General features: G+C 35.8%; 1 protein-coding gene across 1 annotated transcript in view; it reads right to left on the reverse strand.

Moving 5' to 3' along the window:
* Positions 1 to 19,786, reverse strand: part of LOC111909875 (uncharacterized) — a 113,533-nt gene that overhangs the window by 17,146 nt on the left and 76,601 nt on the right. Inside the window, exons 6-7 of the mRNA XM_052769834.1 lie at positions 1,207 to 1,623; positions 1,040 to 1,104 (exon numbers count right to left, since the gene is read on the reverse strand). Coding sequence (XP_052625794.1) covers positions 1,040 to 1,104; positions 1,207 to 1,623 — 482 coding nt within the window. The remainder of the gene's footprint in view (positions 1 to 1,039; positions 1,105 to 1,206; positions 1,624 to 19,786) is intronic.

Consider the following 19,786-nt stretch of genomic DNA (forward strand, 5'->3'; position numbering starts at 1 on the left):
TGCCCAAAAGGACCATCAATCCAAAAAGTTAGGGTTTGGACCCAAAACCATAAAAATTCATACACATGGACCATTTTTGTAGTTTTATCATCAAAAACTGTTAATTTAGACTACACATAGAATATGGTTTTGGAAGTGTAAGATGTTTTTTTTTTGAAAAGGTAAAATATTAGCAGTCTTCTTTAATATTATCTATAAAAAGGATATGGACCAAAAACAATAGTCTATTAAAAAAATATTTGTTTTGTAAAATGTGTAGTCTCCATAAATGATGACCCTTTATTTTATTATTTATTTATCAAAAGATAACACTTAGTTTGTGAGTTGTACCAAATAAAAGAAAATAATAGAAAATAAAGTAAGGAAAGAAAAGAAAAGAAAGGAAAAGGGAAATAAATTTGTCTCTTGTGTTCCCGAGTTAGAGAAAAGTGGAAGAAAAATTAAACATTTTGTTCTTTCTCTCCAAATCTTCCAAATCGGAAGGAAAGTTAGGAGGGAAAATGATCATTCCATTTCCTTCCACTTCCTTCCTTTAATGAAATTCGGGAACACCAATTTCTTTTACTTTCTTCTCACTTCCACTCATTTCCTTTATTTTCTCTCATTAAGTTGAACTCTAGAACGTGGTGTTAGATTTTGTTTGAAGACATGTGGTGCAAATGCAAAATAAATGATTCATACTCAGTTTATCCCGCATCATTTTAGTTTAATTATAGAAGATATCACTTAAAACCTTACCTTATAAAATATAGAAAATAAATTACCATACGTGGATCTCAAACCTTATAAGTCAAAGAATAACAATTCCATCCTTTTTACTGTGAAATGAAGATTCAAGTGGTTGGTATACAAAGAAAATAAATCAGAATACATAGATCTATTCTCCTAACAAAAGATATAAGATTTTACATAGGTCGAAACTCAATACCTTGTATGGTAACTTTAGGGATCCATAAATATTCACATAATTTATATTTGGTTATTCGGTCTAACCAAGTCATATGTATATCGATCATCGGGTGATAATCGGGGCATAAACTAGCAAATTTGATCGTTATCTCATCTGCATTTGCATGGGGAAAAGCTGGTACGGATGTAGAATTCCTGAAAAATATGTATTGCTTAATTTGTAATCTAGACAAAATGAAATCTTTGTTATTATAGTGCACTTTTTGAAAGAATTTTTTTATGATAATTAATACATACCGTGGTCGAGAACATTGGACCATCTGCTCATTATCATGTGTAACGAATTCCCCCAACCTCACCTCCCACCAACCATCTTCTCTCTTTCTTGGAAATTCTATCATTTCGGGTTTATTGATTGTGCCACATGATCTTAGTGCACCATCCGGTTCAATTATTGGGCTTTGAGGTAAACTCAAATACACAAATTTTTCTTGATTATACCTTCGGTGGTTATTTCGGAAATCATTATCACCACGTGGTAGTTTTAACATGCGTTGTTTGATAGTCACTCTCAATGGATTTTGCAAATGTACATGTATTTTGTACACGAGGTAACACGCATAAGTAGTCTTTGATGAAAAAAGAGGACTCCTGATCTTGAATGACATATGTATGCCATATAGATTAGACTTCATTTGTAATACATATCTGAATCTGCACTTAGCAACATGACCAGTTTTAGTGGCATTCGAAATATCAAGATCTATTTGTCATATTCTAACTCTATGTGTATCGGGAATTATATGATCCACCTCATGTGTTTATTTTTTTTGCTTCTTCAAATATTTGTATTTTGTAAGTAGGTACTCTATATGGTTAAAAAACCACTAGACTTATACATAAACATATTAAAGTCTTTGTCTAATACTTCAAAATATTTAATTGTAATAGAAAGTTATGGAAAACTATACAGGGTAATGGATGTATATAAATAGATAGAAACATTTCCAAAAGATATTGTATTTCCTTAAAAAACTCAGAGTACCAAACCTTCCATTTTTTGGATGATAGGAGTAGTTATCTGATAGACATATTTTTTATGTTTATTTTTGGCTATTTATGTATTACTTGTATATAATATAGGGACCATATTATAAATTGTATATCTATATATTGAATTCAATACTTGCAACCTTAATTCAGGGTTTCCGCAATATTGATCATGGTATTAAACCTTAGGTGCTTTTTTTTTCCAGAGACAAAAGGTCTACAGTCTGCAAACTATATTTGCATACCTCTAGCAGTAGAAGAGGTGGACCAAACGTTTGCAGTCTACAAGAATATGACTATTTAATTTTAACGTCTGTATGTTGCTAAAATAAACTAAAATTTAAATAAAATGAAAATCTAAACTTAAAAGAGTTTTCAATATTGAAATTTAAATAGTTTTAGTTTTTCAACATTGAGATGTTACATCAAATTCAGTTTCATTTCATTTCACTTTGGAATCATACAATTCATTTAAGTGATTGCACATTGGAATCATACACACCCTTTATTACCTATTCATAGACATCAACAAAATGATCAACTACATATTTTATCTTTGGCCAAAATTTCTATAATAAATCATCTTTTGAACTTAACACTTTTTTGACTTTACTATAAATAGTTAACATATCTAGATCAAATTTTATGTATTCTTTTATAACAAATTTAATGACAATAGGATAATTATGTCATTTTTTAAATAGTCAGTTGTATTATAAAAAATGAAAGTAAAATGTTATGAATTAACTAATATTTCTATATTTATTGTATTTCATTATAGTTAAAGTGGGAAAAAATTACAAAAAATAGGCATTTGAACAAAAATTATTTATGATTTTAATCATTGTTGATGCTTTACTCTTAATAATTTAATTTTAGGTGCACAACATAATGTATCTAAATGCAAATCTAATTATGCCATTGATATAAAATAACTAAAATGTGAATACTGTTTTTTTTGGCTAGCAGGTATCTAAAGATGGTAGAAGACTCCACTCCGCATCTGCGCCAAGAAGAAGATGTACACACTTTACTTTTGTCTACGGGCAGTTAAAAAACAAATGATTCGCGAAGGCTAATGTCTGCGTGACATAGATAAAAAAGGCCAAGAAGATCCCAGACAAAAAATAAACAACACCTTACTGTCTACAACATACACTACAACATGGAACCCCAAATTTTGCATGTTTCTCCTTTATGACACTATGAGATTCCATAGACTCTTTTTGTTGCCATCGTCTTCCTATTCCCGCCATCGTTGTTCCAATCTTGTTAACTCCGAGATCAATGATCTACACCGTGTGTCACAGTCGCTACTTGTGTCTCTTTACTGTTTCTGCCATAATGTGTCTTTGCGATCATCTCAAAACGGAAACCTTCATTACGACCAACCATGTCCACCATCATCTTCATCGCTTCACATGATCATACATCCTAAAATAGTTATACTATCGATAATATATATTATCAACCTACAATTAAGCTTTTTGATTTTCTCTAAGCAATGTCTATTATATCAACATCGAGCAGCTCACCTGCATCAACTCCCACTGTTGTCAATTGATTTTTGCACTTATTAATGTGTATTTCACAATTTTGATTTAAAATGTTCATTGATGGCTCAAAATACAAACTTTGGAGATGTATTTTTCTTGATATGGGCAAGGAAGCTAAGATACATGGATATATTACTAAAAAGTCCCAGCCTCAAGGTGATGACGATGAGGATTGGGCAGCCATTAACTCATGTATTAAATCTTGGTTTTACTCTATGTGAGATGCTAATCTCTTACAAATTATTTCAAGTGATAACTGCACATCCAAAGACTTATGGAACAAACTTGATGAGCTCTTCCTCAACAACAAGATGCACCACATGCTACAACTGCAAGATCAATTTCATAACTTTTAGAAAGGTGCTTATTCAATTATTGAGTTCTTTCACTTCCTCAAGAACTTAATCGGTTGTGACTCCAATATTGATGAAGTAAAACTGGTTATGCAAATTCTTTGATAAATTCCTCCTTCCTACCACAATATTATCGATGTTATCACCAACACAAATCTATTTCCATCATTCCTCGAAGCTAAAAACATGCTTCTGATTCATGAAGCATGCGAAGAAACCATTGATTCTTCTAGTGATATCGCATTTTCCTCCATGACATGTTTATACTCCTCTACCACATTACATAAAAAATCAAAAACTAAGTTTTATATGAGAAAAATAAAGAGGGAGTTGCTTTCAAGTGAGGGGGAGGGGGGAGGAGGGGTAATACTAACGTTTCTACTAGCTCTAACTCTTTTTCAGGCACCCAAGGAATTTTGGCTCACTTTTAAGCTTACTTTGGCATGCAAAATCAGCATTGAAATTCCTCACTTCAGCCATTGGGCCTTCTCAAACTTCCTCCCTAGCCAGCACCATTATTTTGTCACTTTTAGCAACCTCCTACTATAGTCGAGAATCAGCAACGACAATCGTTTATTGCTCTCGGTTTTCTACCACATAAACTATCGATCGACATCCCATTTTCTATGTTTACTATTAAAAACTCCCTCTACTCTTTCTGGCACTTTCACAACAATATTTCCTACCTTGAGGAAGCCTATTTACGCTCCTTAATCAACTATGCATAAGATCTATCCATAACAATGTTCATCAGCTTCATTTGGAGGTCATGCTACTCAATTTTAACCATAATTGTAAACAAATCCTACATTAGTTTTCAAGCCATGTATGTATAACCTCCACCAGATAGCAACTACTACATGTGACAACTCTCAAATGACATTCAATCAAGGTAATATGTGCTCCTTAACCCCCATGTACATCTAAATTCGTTATGACTAGTAATGATGTTGTTCTTTTGGTTAAGTTTGTTGGTCAATTTGTTTTTCCATTTTTTTAAACAATTGTCTTTTATTAAAAAAATATTGTCTAAAACAATATGGTCAAAATTCTTATCTTCATTCTCTGATTCATGTACATTTGATGATACGGTTTTTGTGTAATTTGATCTACTTGGTTTCCCTTTAAAGGATGTTAAAGCAAGTGCTCTGTTCTAATGTTGCGACAATAATCACTCTAAACTTTATCCTTTTCTTCCATCTACTTATCTCGACACCTCTCTTGTTACTACCTTGTCTGACACTTGGCATCGGTGTTTGGTTCACCCAAACTCATTTATTTTTAAGTTTCTTCGTTCTTGCAATTTAATTTGGTGTTATAATAAAACTAATGCATTATGTACCACATTCCGACTAGGAAAACATTGTCTCTAACATCTCAATTTTCAAGTATTTACCTTTTAACCCCTTAGTATGAGAATTGACTGCATTTTGGCCCTTAGTGGCATTTTCGTAATTTTGAAGTGTGGTGTGTACGCTGGGTGTACATGGGTTTTGTTGGGTACGTTGGGCGTACATGGTCAGGGTGCAAACCCTAATTTTTCGGGTTTGGACCCCTATTTAAGCATCCTTAAGTCCCAAGCGATCCTTCTTTCATCAGCCTCCAGCCCCAACTTTGACCTTTCCAAACCCTAATTCAAAAATTTTGAGCATTCTTGAGCCTTTCATGGGTGTTTTGGTGTTCATAGAGGAGGATGAAGGAAGAGAGAACAACTTAGAAGCTTGGAACAAATTTAGATATTGAAGCTTTGGACCCGCATAAGTTTATACCTTGATGCTCATTTGGTTAAATCTAGCTTATATGGTGTTATTATGTGCTTTTGTCCCCGATCAATGTTGTCCTTGAGTATGGCATGCTCTAGATCCATTCAAGATGTCCTTTCAGACATTTTAGAGCATTTGGAAGCATAAAAATGTAATCTTTATTGTTAGTTTCCTTCCATGCATGAGTTTCAAGGTCTTAATGGGTTATGTAGTTAGGGTTTTCGTTTTGGGGCACTTATTGGCCATGCAAGACAATAAAGTTGGAAACTTAATGGTTAAGGACATTAGTTTAGGGTTGGATCCAGAATTTATGCAATAGAGCTTACGAAATAAGCTCTTAATGGAATAATTGAGTGTATGAAGTGTACGATGGGCATAACTCAGGTACGTGGGGCTTACTAAGTCAACAAACCCATAATTGGGTCAACACGCTGGGCATACTCAGCTATGTTGATCAAGTTTAACTTTTGACATTTTCCAACTTTGACCAGGATTTGACCAAGTTTAACCTAAGGGTATTTTGATTATTTTGAGTTGTGATTGAGATTGGACACTATTTGATGTATAGGTGATGACTAGAGCTGATATTCGGAGCAGGGACCTGTTCAGCTATTTGTTCTGACTGAGAGGTGAATTTTGCTCACTGTAATTATGGGTCGAAGGCACCAAGTCCAGTCCATTGGATTGGTATCCTAGTTTATTGTATGTTTCCATGCTGTAATGATGTGTTAGATCTGTATCCTGGTTTATTGTATGTTGTTATGCTGTAGTGATCTGTTAGATATGTATTCTGGTTTACTGTATGTTGCTATGTTGTAGTGATATGTTAGATTTGTATCCTGGTATATAGGATTTTGCTATGTTGTAGTGATCCGTTAGATCTGTATCCTAGTATATAGGATGTCGTTATGATGTACTGATCTACTGGATCTGTATGAATACCTGTATATGCTAGCTATTGACTGTTATGGTGTATGTTGATATGTGATGGTTTATAGGGCTGAGGCGAACTGGTTGAGACTGAAGGCCAATACACCCAGGGTGGTCCGAATAGACTTTGGGGAAACTTACTAGGCTTCATACTTACGGTTCAGTGTATTGTTTCAGGTAATTTAGAGAATGATAGGAAAGCGAAGGCGTGATTGTGCACATATTCCTATTTTTATGACATTGCATCTTGGGATACTCTAAGTTTGAATAATACTTTTGAAACATTGGTTTTGTAAACACTTTATGGAAGAAAAGGGTTGCTTTGAAATGTTAAAATTTATTGTGAGTTTTGGGATGTTACAAGTTGGTATCAGAGCCCTGGTTTGAGTGAGTTAGATGAACATTCATGTGAATTCAAACTCAAAATAAGGATCTATGAAAGTTTTCAAGTTATTTTCAAACTTAATTCAAATTCTTTTCGAAAATTAACCAAGGAAGGATGAGATGTGTACGATCAGTCGGAGCAAGAAAGTTTACTGCAAGTTACCACACCGTGACATGTTTTTGATGATTATGATAGAACTGCATGCTAGTGATAGGCTAGGGATCTTTAGAAATTGCATGATGTATGATTCCTTATAGCCTAGGAGGACTTCTTATATGCTAGATGAAATTAACATCATTATTGTATTCGCTTAGTGTGTGCATCATAGTTGTATATAATAAAGATTCTACAGCCTGAGAATGTTTCACTTAGCTTTATTTCCGGTTCTTTTCTGATTAAAGGCTTTGGGCAGAGTCAAGTATTCGACTGTCTATGGGCTCCATCGTTATGTATGATTAGCATGCACCAATGGCTGCGGGGTTAGTGGAAGTTTCATGAGTGGGTGAAGTTCATAGCAGGTCAGCGGGAGGAATGCATAGCCACTCTTGTTAGAGTGAGGACAGGAGGAGGGTGTATCCTAAAAGCTTGGGTCTAGTGGTCGGGAATTTCTTATAAGGATCTGCCTGATTTTTTTTATTGTGTCTTAGTGCCAGTCAAATCCACTGCTCGAATACTGCTTGCTTTGTGCTTTGTAGGACTCATATTTGTGTAAGCTAACTATCAAATAAATACGTTAAATTAAATGCTACGAAGGTTTAATAATCTTAGAGTTATAGATATGGTCCTATTGCGCAACTCTTGTCCGAGTCTAACCGTTGTAGGGTTGGTTCTTTTAGTCGTAAGATTATTTAAGTTTTATTACATGTAAAAATATTCATGAATTGGTTAGCTGACACTAATAGTGGTTCTTTAGTAGCTTGTGGCAGGGGAGGTAGGGAATCCTAAGAGATCCTAGGAGGTGCTTTAGTACGGGTAATACACTGTTGAGCAGGTTATGGGAGTATTATTCTGAGTAGATGACTTAAATGACTCGGGATGATTCTTGAGGAAAGCATGGATAGGTGTGGAAGGTAGTATTAGGCCCGTACTACTGGAAGCACACGATCCATACTCGAATCGAGTAAAATTTTGGGGATTCTAGGGTTTGTTCGGGCAAGATAGCATGGTTGACATCATGATTCGTGGAAGTGGTTCCATACGTGTCGATCATTTGGTCATGGTTGTTCACACTAAGGATGAGCCTGGTGATTATTGGTGTTAGGTTTCCATGTCATTTTTGGTTTGAACGGTGCAAACCTATGTAAGTTTATTGGTTTGAATTCTCGAGGGCCTTGCTCGAGGCCGTGAAATTGAGTCGCGAGACTCAAAAAGGAAACAATTGTTATGATCAGCTTGAGGATTGCAGTTGAAAGCTGAGTGGTTGAAAGATGGATTGGGATGTCATTATCCACGATAAGGGTTATACCCTTCCAATGTTCCGAGTTGTGAGAAGGGGTGAGCATGCTTGTGACTTTCATAGTTGGTATGTAAACCCAACATGGGGCTAGTTGGATGCGGTGTTTGGTGGAAGTATGACCTCGTGAGATTATGCAGGAGGATTGTTGTGGTATGATGCCCCGTGATGAGACCAAGGGTCCGCTTCTTGGGGTATTGGCAGGTCAGGTGCTAGCTGGTGGTTTTAGGCGAATAGGGGTGACAAATTTTGTTGTCTCTGGCGTACCCCGACTATGAGAATGATGCCTTTTGTATTTATGAATGTTTCCCACATTGAAATGACAGTAGGGATTTCAGGAAAGGAGTGTGAGAGTCCATTCGTTTCTAGATAAGAGGTTGGTGTTATGGATGGAATTTCAGAATTATTGCTTGTGTATCTGCGCTGAGTTCTCAATGTTAGTAGTGGTTATGATTGGATATTTATGAGGCATTCATCTGAGATTTAGAATCTGTTAGGTTTGTCTTGATCCTTATTTGGAAGATCATCATGCGTGTGCTATACACTCCAAGAGTTAGGGATGGTTTGTACTTGGTTAAGACGGTTTGAGATATAGTTGGGTTCCAACACAATTGGATGGTAGTTCAAACCGTAAGTGGGGGAGAACTTGGTATTCTTCTTGGAGGATAATCGACCGGTTCAAGTTTGTGGTGTTGGAAGAATGGTTCATAGGGATCTGCGGTGCGGGTATGCAGGATTTCGGTTCAAGATTTGCTCAAGTTAGGAGTGTAGAGTAAGTGGCTATAGAATATATGTGTTCAAGAGATACATGAGTTGTTTCTCAGCAGAAAGTAGTTGGTCAAGGAGCTCCTTGTATTCATTGGTTCCTTTTAGGATGCCAATGAATAGATGAGGATCCGTTAGGGTCACTCAGGTTGAGTATCAGTTGTTGAGGGATTTGTCAGCTCGTTATATGGATTGCTATTTATAGTTTAGCTTGGGTAGTTTTCGACCGGGAAATCAATTTCAGAGTTGGGTACATTCAAATCTGCGTGAGTTTTCATTCATTGATCAAGTGTCAATGCGTCCTCGATCATTGGTCATTTTGTTCATCACCAAGCAGACTTTCTTTGAAAGTCAGCGTGGTGTCAGCTGAAGTTCAATAAATGTGTCAACCTATCGTCAAGTTATGTATGTTTTATATTTTATTTGGGTTTTGGGTATGTTCACCGTCTATTGTGGTGTGGAATTTTGGTTCATAGGAAGCTTAAATTTTGGCAGCATTTCTAGATCACTTTGGAAGTCTTCTCTAGCTAGTTACATATTAATGGGGTCTGTTCAGTCTCAATCGAGCTATGGGATCTTGTTTTGATCATTCATGAGAATTTTTTCTGTTAATGACTGAGGTTCGTCATCTCATTAGAGATTCTAGTACTTAAACTTTGGGTAAGGTTGTGGCTTCCCTAATGGTATGTATTACGGTAAGTTCATTGGATATCGTCGTTAGGGAGTGTGTGGGCTGGACAAGATAGTTGTAGAGTACTTGGTTCAGATTATATGCATAGTGTTGATTTGGGGTCATAGCCTTTGAATTAGAACAAGAGTGCGACCATCTATCAGATTTTCGGGTCGTCCGAGACCATGTTTCGTCGGATTTTTTGTTGGTAGTAGCCCGTACTATGAAAGGAATTATGCGTGATAAAAGAGTATGGCATTGTTGTGTTCGGTTAGCGTTAATAGGGACGTTGATTTGGGTTCCTGTAAGGCGGAAGAATGAGGTCGAGTATCTTTAGACCCCCATGGTGCTGGTGTGGAACCTATGGGCAGTTAAGGGTTGATGGGAGTATCAGTCGTACATCAGAAGTCTCTTGCAGAGTGTTTAAATTATAAATACTGTTTGTTTGCTAGTTGTTTTCTTTTGAAGTTGGTCAATAATAATGAGTATCGGTTTTGGAACCTCAAGTCATGAAGTTTATTGTGAGTGTATCGTGTGATTTGCCATGTGGGGTTAAACCTGAGCTGTTAAGGGTTTGGATTCAACATTTTTTGGATTGATCATCTTTGCTCGTAGTAGCAGTGGGTTGGTAATGACATGTGTGGGAATCAATGGTGTATTTAAGGTTTTTGGTACAAATTCTAGTTTTGGGATTGGTTGAAATTTGTGATCTGTGTGTTTTGAGTACTTTGTTCCGCGTGTTTGGTGATGTTGTTAGTCAATGATAAGGGGTAGGTTCAACAAATGGGTGAATATCAGTTTTGGAATATGGTTTCAGAAGTTTAGGACCGATGGGTTCCTAGTCTCGGGAAGCATATTAATGGAATTGTTTCAGTGGTTGTAGTTTTGAGAATCCCCATCTCTATGGTTCTCGCTAGAAGTTAGGTCTTATAGCTAGGAAGTTGTGGAATACATTGGCATTGTACGTGTTTGTCAACAGTTATCTAGCTGAGGCTCGTGTTGGGAGTCACCTTGTTTTTTTATGAAGGGTTCAACAATAGTGAATGGTCAGGAGTCGTGTTTCCTAGTGGTATCATCAAGGTAATTCAGGGTCAGAAGGGTTCTGTGTGATTTGGGTTGTAAAGAGTGTTGGACTAGTGTCTAAGTCCATAACTATTTTCGTATGTACTTGATCGGATGGTGCATGGTCCTTTTGGGTTGCCTTCACCAAAGCAACTTGATAGGATGAATTATGGAGAGAAAGGATTAATTATGATTTATTAATATATTATTAGAATAATATATTAAAGGAGAAATCATATAGTTTAATTAATATTAGTTAAGAATTAAATAAGAATTAATTTTGTGGCTAAAAGACATTAATTAAATGAAGGGGACCAAAACTGTCAATTGTGTGATAGTTGAATATTAGGCTAATGGACTCCATAGAGGATGGAGTGGACGAATTCTATGGGGGAAACCCATTAGACATCGTCCAAGGCCTCTAAGGAGGGAGTCCATGGGTTGCTTAGGGCCTAAGCATCCAAATTAGGGTTTCGTTGTTAGATAACCCTAATAGCCTCACTATTTAAGGACCCCTTGGGCACCAAAAACGTGGGCAACTGAATCCTTAGGGTTTCTGCACGTTTTTTAGTGTCTCTTCTCTTCTCATTCTTCATCCTCTTGCTCTTGGTGTTTGTGAACCATTAGAGGAGTGACATTTGTGACTCTAAGCTTTCTAAAGTCATTACAAGGAGGATTTGAGATTGTTATTGCTACATAACAATCAAGGTAATATCTTAAACCCATTGTTAAGTTAATTAGATTAATTGTATGCTAGATCTAGGGTTTAAAGTCTTGGATGAATTGCATGTACAATAGAGAAACCTAGATCCAAGGATTAGGCTTTGTATGAGCACATAGGATGTTCTTATGGACAAAACCCATCAGTGGTATCAGAGCCATGATTGGTTTCTATTGTATTGATGCCTTGCATGTTCATTCTTGTTGCAAAATCGATATTTTGGCTTTCTGACTGCTGAACTCGGCGAGTTCCAATGTGGACTCAGCGAGTTGGCTCCTACTCGGCGAGTCCATAGAGGAACTCGGCGAGTTCGAGTGTCAGAAGGAGGCAGTTTCGGGATTTCTTGTTGTTTTACTCAAGGATACTTGCCTTAACTGTTATGGGTCATTAAAATTCGAATTTTAATCATATTTTGAGTATATCCTTGATCAAACAAAAGATAATTACCAATTGATTAGATAATAATTTCCTTATATGATTAAAAATTGATTATTTGTATTAATTGGGTAACTTATCTTGCAAGAAATTGAAATTAGGTCAAATATAGATAATGACAAAATTAATTGTTTAATTTCTATTATTTGTTATTTGATCCTTGTGTCATGAAATAGTTTCATTTGTGTCCATGTAAGTTTTATAGTTTGAATTTGAACTCAAAAGTTTTGTTTTGAAATTTAAATAGTTAAAATACTAATGTTTTGAAATGTTTCAAAACTTGCCCTCAAGTTTTTGAATTTAAAAGTTGATTGAAAGTTAATTTAGAAATGTTAAATTCTAAAACCCTAATATTGTTTTGAAAAGTTCAGATCACACCCTTATGGTTTTATTAATTAAATTGTATAATTAACAGAGGTTTAATAAATACATAAAGTTTTGGTTCACAATTTAATTGAGTTAAAGGTATAATTGTTAAATTTGACCACCTAGTATTTTAAAAGTGTAAAATACACCCTATACTATGTATAACATTAAAAGTCTAACATTATATATATGTATGAGTAAAAGTCAGTCTTACCGTTAGTAGGCCTCATTCACGAAGCTGGTCTATAAGGGGTGTTTAAGGAAATTGCCTATTAAATGGCGGTTGAATGGGTATCCATTCTTACCCACCGCACTCTTGACTAGTGGAGGGTCGTTAGCCGAACGTGTAGGATAGGAAAGAAACCTTCCATTGTAAGTATAATGAAGTACAAAAGTAACTAAATGTTTTACAAATTCCCAATCTTAGTTACTTTAGGTAAAAGTGAATTGATGCGATTCCATGAAATTACACTTTGTGCCCTTGCGAAGACGTTAGTGGAGCGTGTGTGGTTAACCGGCACACTAAATGGTTCTAAGAAAAGGTAGCAAAGGGTGACTCAATGTTTGTCATAGTTCGGTGGAGCGTGTGTGGTTAACCGGCACATCGAATAGGTGACTATAACATGTGGGGGCACCATGTAAGTTTGCATGGTTATTCACACCCTGTTTTGAGATCCTCGACGTCCCAGTCACAAATCGAGGGGCATATCGAGATTTAAACATGCCATTGAAAAGTTGAATGAATCTCAAAGGATCTAGGAGTTTTCAAAGCATTTAAAACTTAATCTGTTTTTCGTTTTTCATGGTGGAAAATTAGTGAATCGTCATTCACTTACCTTAAAATGTTCTGCAATTTGGGTTACGACATCCCTCTCCCGAGTTATAGAATATTGTGATGGGTCCTAGCCTTGATATCTCATTTGGGTGATTTATTAAGGACTCAATCAATCAACTAACTTGAATTTATTTTTCTCCTGTTTTGTAGATGTCAAAGTACGACAACTATGGTCTTCCGAAATCCCGTGGAACAAGCATTCCACATGAAGATGATATTCCACGATTCGGTCGAGGAACAAGAGATCATGCTTCACTTCCTCCACCTCCTCCAATTATTCTCCCTAACCCACAAGATCGAAGAATTGAAAGGTTCAATGTTACTAAAGCCCTTTTGGAAATGAAACATGAAGATGGTAAACCCGTGTGTGCCCACGTTCTAGGAATGAAATCACACATCGATAGGTTGATAATGTTGGGTGTGTCATTCCCTGATAAGTTGGCTGTGGACTGGGTTCTGCAGTCACTCCCTAAATCATATAATGAGTTCAAAAGAAAGTATTGTATGATGGATCATGACGCAAGCCTCATTGACTTAACTTACATGCTCATTGTTGTTGAATCATAAATGATTTGGCAAGGCATTGAAGCATATTTGTTGGGAAAGTCAACCAACCATGCTTCCGAGGACGTTCTAGGAGAACCGACCTGCGTTTGCTGCCAAGAGAAAGGGCGTTGGATACAAGTCTTCCCTAAGAGCCTGAAGAGTCCAGAAGATAGGAGAGTCAAAGAGTATCTAACTCCATTAAGTTCCCATTCATTGATTCTTAATACATAATGTGATAAGATTGCATTTTGAATGTTTTTGCAGGATCAGTGAAAAGAGAGGAAGCTTGATGGAAGAGGAAGATGAGTCTGATCACGAAGAAATGGATCTCGATCACATGGATTCGAAGATTAGATTTTGAGCTTAGAAAGTTATGATAGAGTTGTTAGGAATATTTGATTACATAGTTTTTCAGTTGATTTTGCATTATAAGGACAAATGTTTTCCGCTGCTTTTATGAATAAAATAAATTTTGGTTTGACTTATTTATTTATATCCTTGTAATGAAATCGTTATGAAAAATTGATGTTCGTATATTTCTACAACAAGTAGATGTGATTCTTAATTATGTTGTTTGTGGAAATGTCGAGAATTTACCAAATAGGGAGAGTTTCTCATCGGCCCAGTTTCAATTGGACAGAAACTTGGAATCATGCAACTTGGTTGCACAATGAATGAGAAATTTCATATTTGGAAATTAGACTAATTCGTTGACAAAGTGTCAAGTGAAGGACTAGGAGATCGAATACACAAAGTTGTGTGTTGATCAAGTCCACCACAAGAGTAACAAAGATATTCGTCATGGTTTACTAAAGGTTTAGTAAATATGATTATACTTATAAGATTAAGTGTAATTCTGAATTGATTGAAAAGGTTTAAATCAATAGCAGAACGAATAAGAAGAATCAAGTAGGCGGAAAGATAAAAGTTTCTCTATTCTAAGAAGAAGGGAGAGTACCTTTTATTATGTTTTACGATAGGTCTTAATGATTGAGAACCATATCTCAATTGATCCTCTAAGTGAGTCTTATTACAATTGTATGACTGAGAAGAGTAATCAAGAATTGAAGAAATGGTTAAATCAAAAAGGTCAATCGTACTTCGTTCCAAAACAAGTCTTAGAGTTAAGATTGTGACATTGAGTGACAAGTCTTAAGAAGGTTTATAACATTCATCAAATGTAGAATTCAGAAAAAGGTTTTCTTATTCTTGCACATTTGAAATTGGTAAGTTGTGATGTCTGGGATAAGACAAAGACCAACTAGGACCAATTTTGTGAAGTGTTTTATCTTGGTAAAGGCTACACTAACTCTTGAATATTTGTTTGTCAAGAAATTTTTATTGACAAGAGAATCTTATATGTCAAGGAGTCAGTGGGAGTCTTAATGGTCTTGAAAAGATTCGAGAACTAACCAAGAATAAACCTTATCGATCATCACTAGCACACGACTTGAGGTTCACAACCTATCGTGCTGACACTATCTTGTTTTTGTGCCATTTCAATTGAGTTAATTATGCATATGAGTTCTATGAGTTCTTATTTGAATGCATAAAAGGCAAGCACCTTGATCAATGAAAAGTATGTTGATAGGAAAGGGTGAGCTGTTTAACTACTTGGAAGACATGGTGGGCACTCGTGTTACCATAAGGCACGAAATCAAGATTTAGAACTTCGGTCCATATGAGTTTGGATTTGTCGCAAACTTCGGTTTTGACAAATTCGCATGGATAGTAACACATACACCGTTAAAATCTAAGTGTCATAAGATTCCATCCTTCATGAAAATGACTGTGAGGAAATGCTTTCACTAAGGAAGATTTTAAGAAGATAGTGATTGTGAAATCGTATTCTCGAATTCGATTATGGTTATGGTATCCCTTTCCATGATTCAAATTGTGAGATTTGGCAATTAGTCTGAATTGTTTAGACACACATATGAGCTATTTAAGGCAAAGGTGTATAAGTTTAAGAAGCCTTGATAAAAGATTATCAAAGCATTGGATATTAGAAATATGAACTTAAAGAAATTCAATAGGCATTGTTTTTTCTGAAAGTTAAGCTGTTCTGAATACATGTCAAAGCTAGTGGGAGCGTAAGTGTTATGTTTATAATAATCATCGTCATAGTGGGAGCATAAATGTTATGCTTATATGATTATTAAGGCAAGTATTGCAAGTTAGCAATATTAATTATAAAAAACAAGAGTTATACCTTGCAAAGTCGTAAGGGTAGAAAAGTTGTTTTGCTATAATTAAGGGAGAGAATATTATGATTCATTTCAAATCTAAAGGCTTAGGTTGTGGAATGTTAATAAATTTAGTCAAGGATACATAGTGCGTTCTCAAATTTCGATTATGATTATGGCATCCCTCTTCATAAATCGAATTGTGAGAATGTGACACATAAAATATTATGGCAAAAGAGTGATAAAGTATCATATCTTTATGTACGACATTATGCATTGTGTCCCATACGCTTCGGGTATAGGATCGATTGCAAATGCTATAATATTTGACCATTCTAAAATTTTCCAAATGTCTAGCGCATTAAGAGGGAAAAAGGACAAGAATTGGTTTTGACTAACAACTATCAAAGAAAGATCCAAAGCTCGCTGAGGATTGGTCGCTTGTGAGTAGTTGGAAGTATAGTATTGCATGGACCATTTCGACATTATTATGAATAGAAAAGACTCTATTAAGAATGAGTTGTCCTATCGCAAATATGGAAATGTTTCCATATTGGGAGTTGGATATTCAGAATTTCTGTCTAGATTAGAAATTTTATGCAAAAAGATGTTCAAAGGAATATACTTTGAGTGAGAGACATCACGTCTATGGAATTGTATTGTAACAATCTCAAATAGAGGACTTTGTAATTTCATTAGCAATAGTCATTGTGACTTTTGTGCTATGACGTTACGAAAGGATCATTGCATGAAATGTTAGAATCTAGCATATTCTATAAGTGGCAAGAATTTGATATTCTTTCACTTGTGAAAAGGAGTGGGAGTTGTGAAATGAGTATGATTAGAAATGTGTTCATTTGATCTATTTCATAAAGTAAGAACCGTAGGTAAACATTGTGTGCATGCTAAGAGCATGGGACAAGTGTAGTAATTCAAGCAAGAAGTTGATTACCCGAAACAACAAATAATGAGTAAACGATATGGTGATAAATAAAAGGTGTTTTATTTATACTCAAAGGTTTGATGCCATATGGGATTAGTATTATTCTTGTGTTTCACTTTGCATGTTTTGACTTCCTGAATAATTTAATTGGTTCAGAACAGTCAAATTATTCGAACGAGCCACAATCGTTCATATGTTGGAAGTAGGTATGAATGAAGACTGTCGTGAATTGGTGTGTGGATTGTCTAAAGTGTATTAGACATAAGCAAATATTTGCTGCAACGCTCATGAGTGCTTATGAATATGATTTGAGCATTGGATTAAACCCACACTCACTTGGATCACTTGATGGATTTTTATCACAAGTGATTAGTGAGACGATAATATCTTATATTCTTGAAACCGAGATGTGTGAGTTGTATCTTGCGAATCGGTTGCACATTGATAATATGTAAATGCACCAGTAACTTGGTGTTATAAAACATATTATTGTGTGTGATTCGGTGAGTGAGTGCAAGCAAGCATTGAATCAAAGTTTATCCGTTCCTTTTATCCAATGTGGGATGAAAGCGATATATGTGGGCCCCTCGATGATTTAGTGATGACATCTAAGCGCTTGGCCAAGCCGGGACTAATTTGATGTGATCAATTGTATTCTGTTGTCAGTCGTCATAAATCGGATGTCGGGAAATAGTATAGAGAGAATGATTAGAATTCATGTCTTATATCTATACGATATCTAGAATGGAGGAATATATGATCCCTTATCTAAAGGACGCGCGTATCTGATAAGATCAGATTTGACAGCGGCTTTGGAAAGCTACGATTGCTGATCAGGATCTGAAGTCATATGCAGAATAGTTATTAGACTTATCCAAGTGGGAGACTGTTGGATTAGTGTCTAAGTCCATAACTATTTTGGTATGTACTTGACCCGATGGTGCATGGTCCTTTTGGGTTGCCTTCACCAAAGCAACTTGATAGGATGAATTATGGAGAGAAAGGATTAATTATGATTTATTAATATATTATTAGAATAATATATTAAAGGATAAATCATATTGTTTAATTAATATTAGTTAAGAATTAATTAAGAATTAATTCTGTGGCTAAAAGACATTAATTAAATGAAGGGGACCTGAACTGTCAATTGTGTGATAGTTGAATATTAGGCTAATGGACTCCATAGAGGATGGAGTGGACGAATTCTATGGGGGGGGGGGGAAACCCATTAGAAATCGTCCAAGGCCTCTAAGGAGGGAGTCCATGGGTTGCTTAGGGCCTAAGCATCCAAATTAGGGTTTCCTTGTTAGATAACCCTAATAGCCTCATTATTTAAGGACCCCTTGGACACCAAAAATGTGGGCAACTGAATCCTTAGGGTTTCTGCACGTTTTTTAGTGTCTCTTCTCTTCTCATTCTTCATCCTCTTGCTCTTGGTGTTTGTGAACCATAAGAGGAGTGACATTTGTGACTCTAAGCTTTCTAAAGTCATTACAAGGAGGATTTGAGATTGTTCTTGCTACATAACAATCAAGATAATATCTTAAACCCATTCTTAAGTTAATTAGATTAATTGTATGCTAGATCTAGGGTTTAAAGTCTTGGATGAATTGCATGTACAATAGAGAAACCTAGATCCAAGCATTAGGGTTTGTATGAGCACATAGGATGTTCTTATGGCTAAAACCCATCAAAGAGAAGTCATAATAACTGCCTTCCGAGATAGTTTTGCTTGCGTGAGAGTCAGTCGAGGTATTGGATTCCCGGATTTTGGGAGAATTATGATGGTTTTATTCAGTGGTAAAAGTTAGTGGGTCAATGATTCGTTATTGGTCGGGGTGCGTAAGTTTCTTTAAGATTGGGTTAAGGATAGTATGGGAAGCCAGTCGTCTGAATGACTCGACTTTTAGTTCAGATCAGGTTCCAAGGAGGACCATCTGAGTGGCCCGAGGTGGAGATGCGGGAGCACTACCCTGAGTTAGTTACAGCAACAGACTTCGAGGAAGAAGTCTGATTTAAGTGATGGAGAATTGTAACATCTCGATTTTCAAGTATTTACCTTTTAACCCCTTAGTATGATAATTGACAACATTTTGGCTTTTAGTGGCATTTTCATAATTTTTGTAAGTGGGGTGTGTACGCTAGACGTACATGCATGTAAGTTGGGAGTACATGGGTTTTGTGGAGTACACTGGGCGTACATTTGGTATGTTGGGCGTACATGGTCAGGATGCAAACCCTAACTTTTAAGGTTTGGACTATATTTAAGAATCCTTAAGTCCTCAGTCATCCTTATTTCATCAGCCTCTAACCCCAACTGTGACCCTTTTAAACCCTAATTCATTTTTTAAGAGTTCTTAAGCCATTTATGGGTGTTTTGGTGTTCAAAGAGGAAGAGGAAGGAAGTGATAACAACTTAAAAGCTTGGAATAACCTTGGATCTTGAAGCTTTGCACCCTCTTACATCTTTGGAAGGTATAAAGTTCATACCTTGATGCTCATTTGGTTAAATCTAACTTATGTGGTGTTATTATGTGCTTTTTTCCCTAATCAATGTTGTACTTGAGTATGACATGCTCTAGATCCATTCAAGATGTCTTTTTAGATATTTTAGAGCATTTAGATACACAAAATTGTAATATTGATTGTTAGTTTCCTTCCATGCATGAGTTTTAAGGTCTTAATGGGTTTAGTAGTTAGAGTTTTCATTATTGGGCACTTATTATCCATCCAAGAACATAAAGTTGGAAACTTTATGATTAAGGATGTTAGTTTAGGGGTGGATCTGGAATTTGAGCAAAAGAGCTTAAGGAATAATCTCTTAATGGAAGAATTGAGTGTAGGTAACGTACACT

This window comes from Lactuca sativa, chromosome 3 (assembly GCF_002870075.4).
Source record: "Lactuca sativa cultivar Salinas chromosome 3, Lsat_Salinas_v11, whole genome shotgun sequence".
In the NCBI taxonomy this organism is placed as follows: domain Eukaryota; kingdom Viridiplantae; phylum Streptophyta; class Magnoliopsida; order Asterales; family Asteraceae; genus Lactuca; species Lactuca sativa.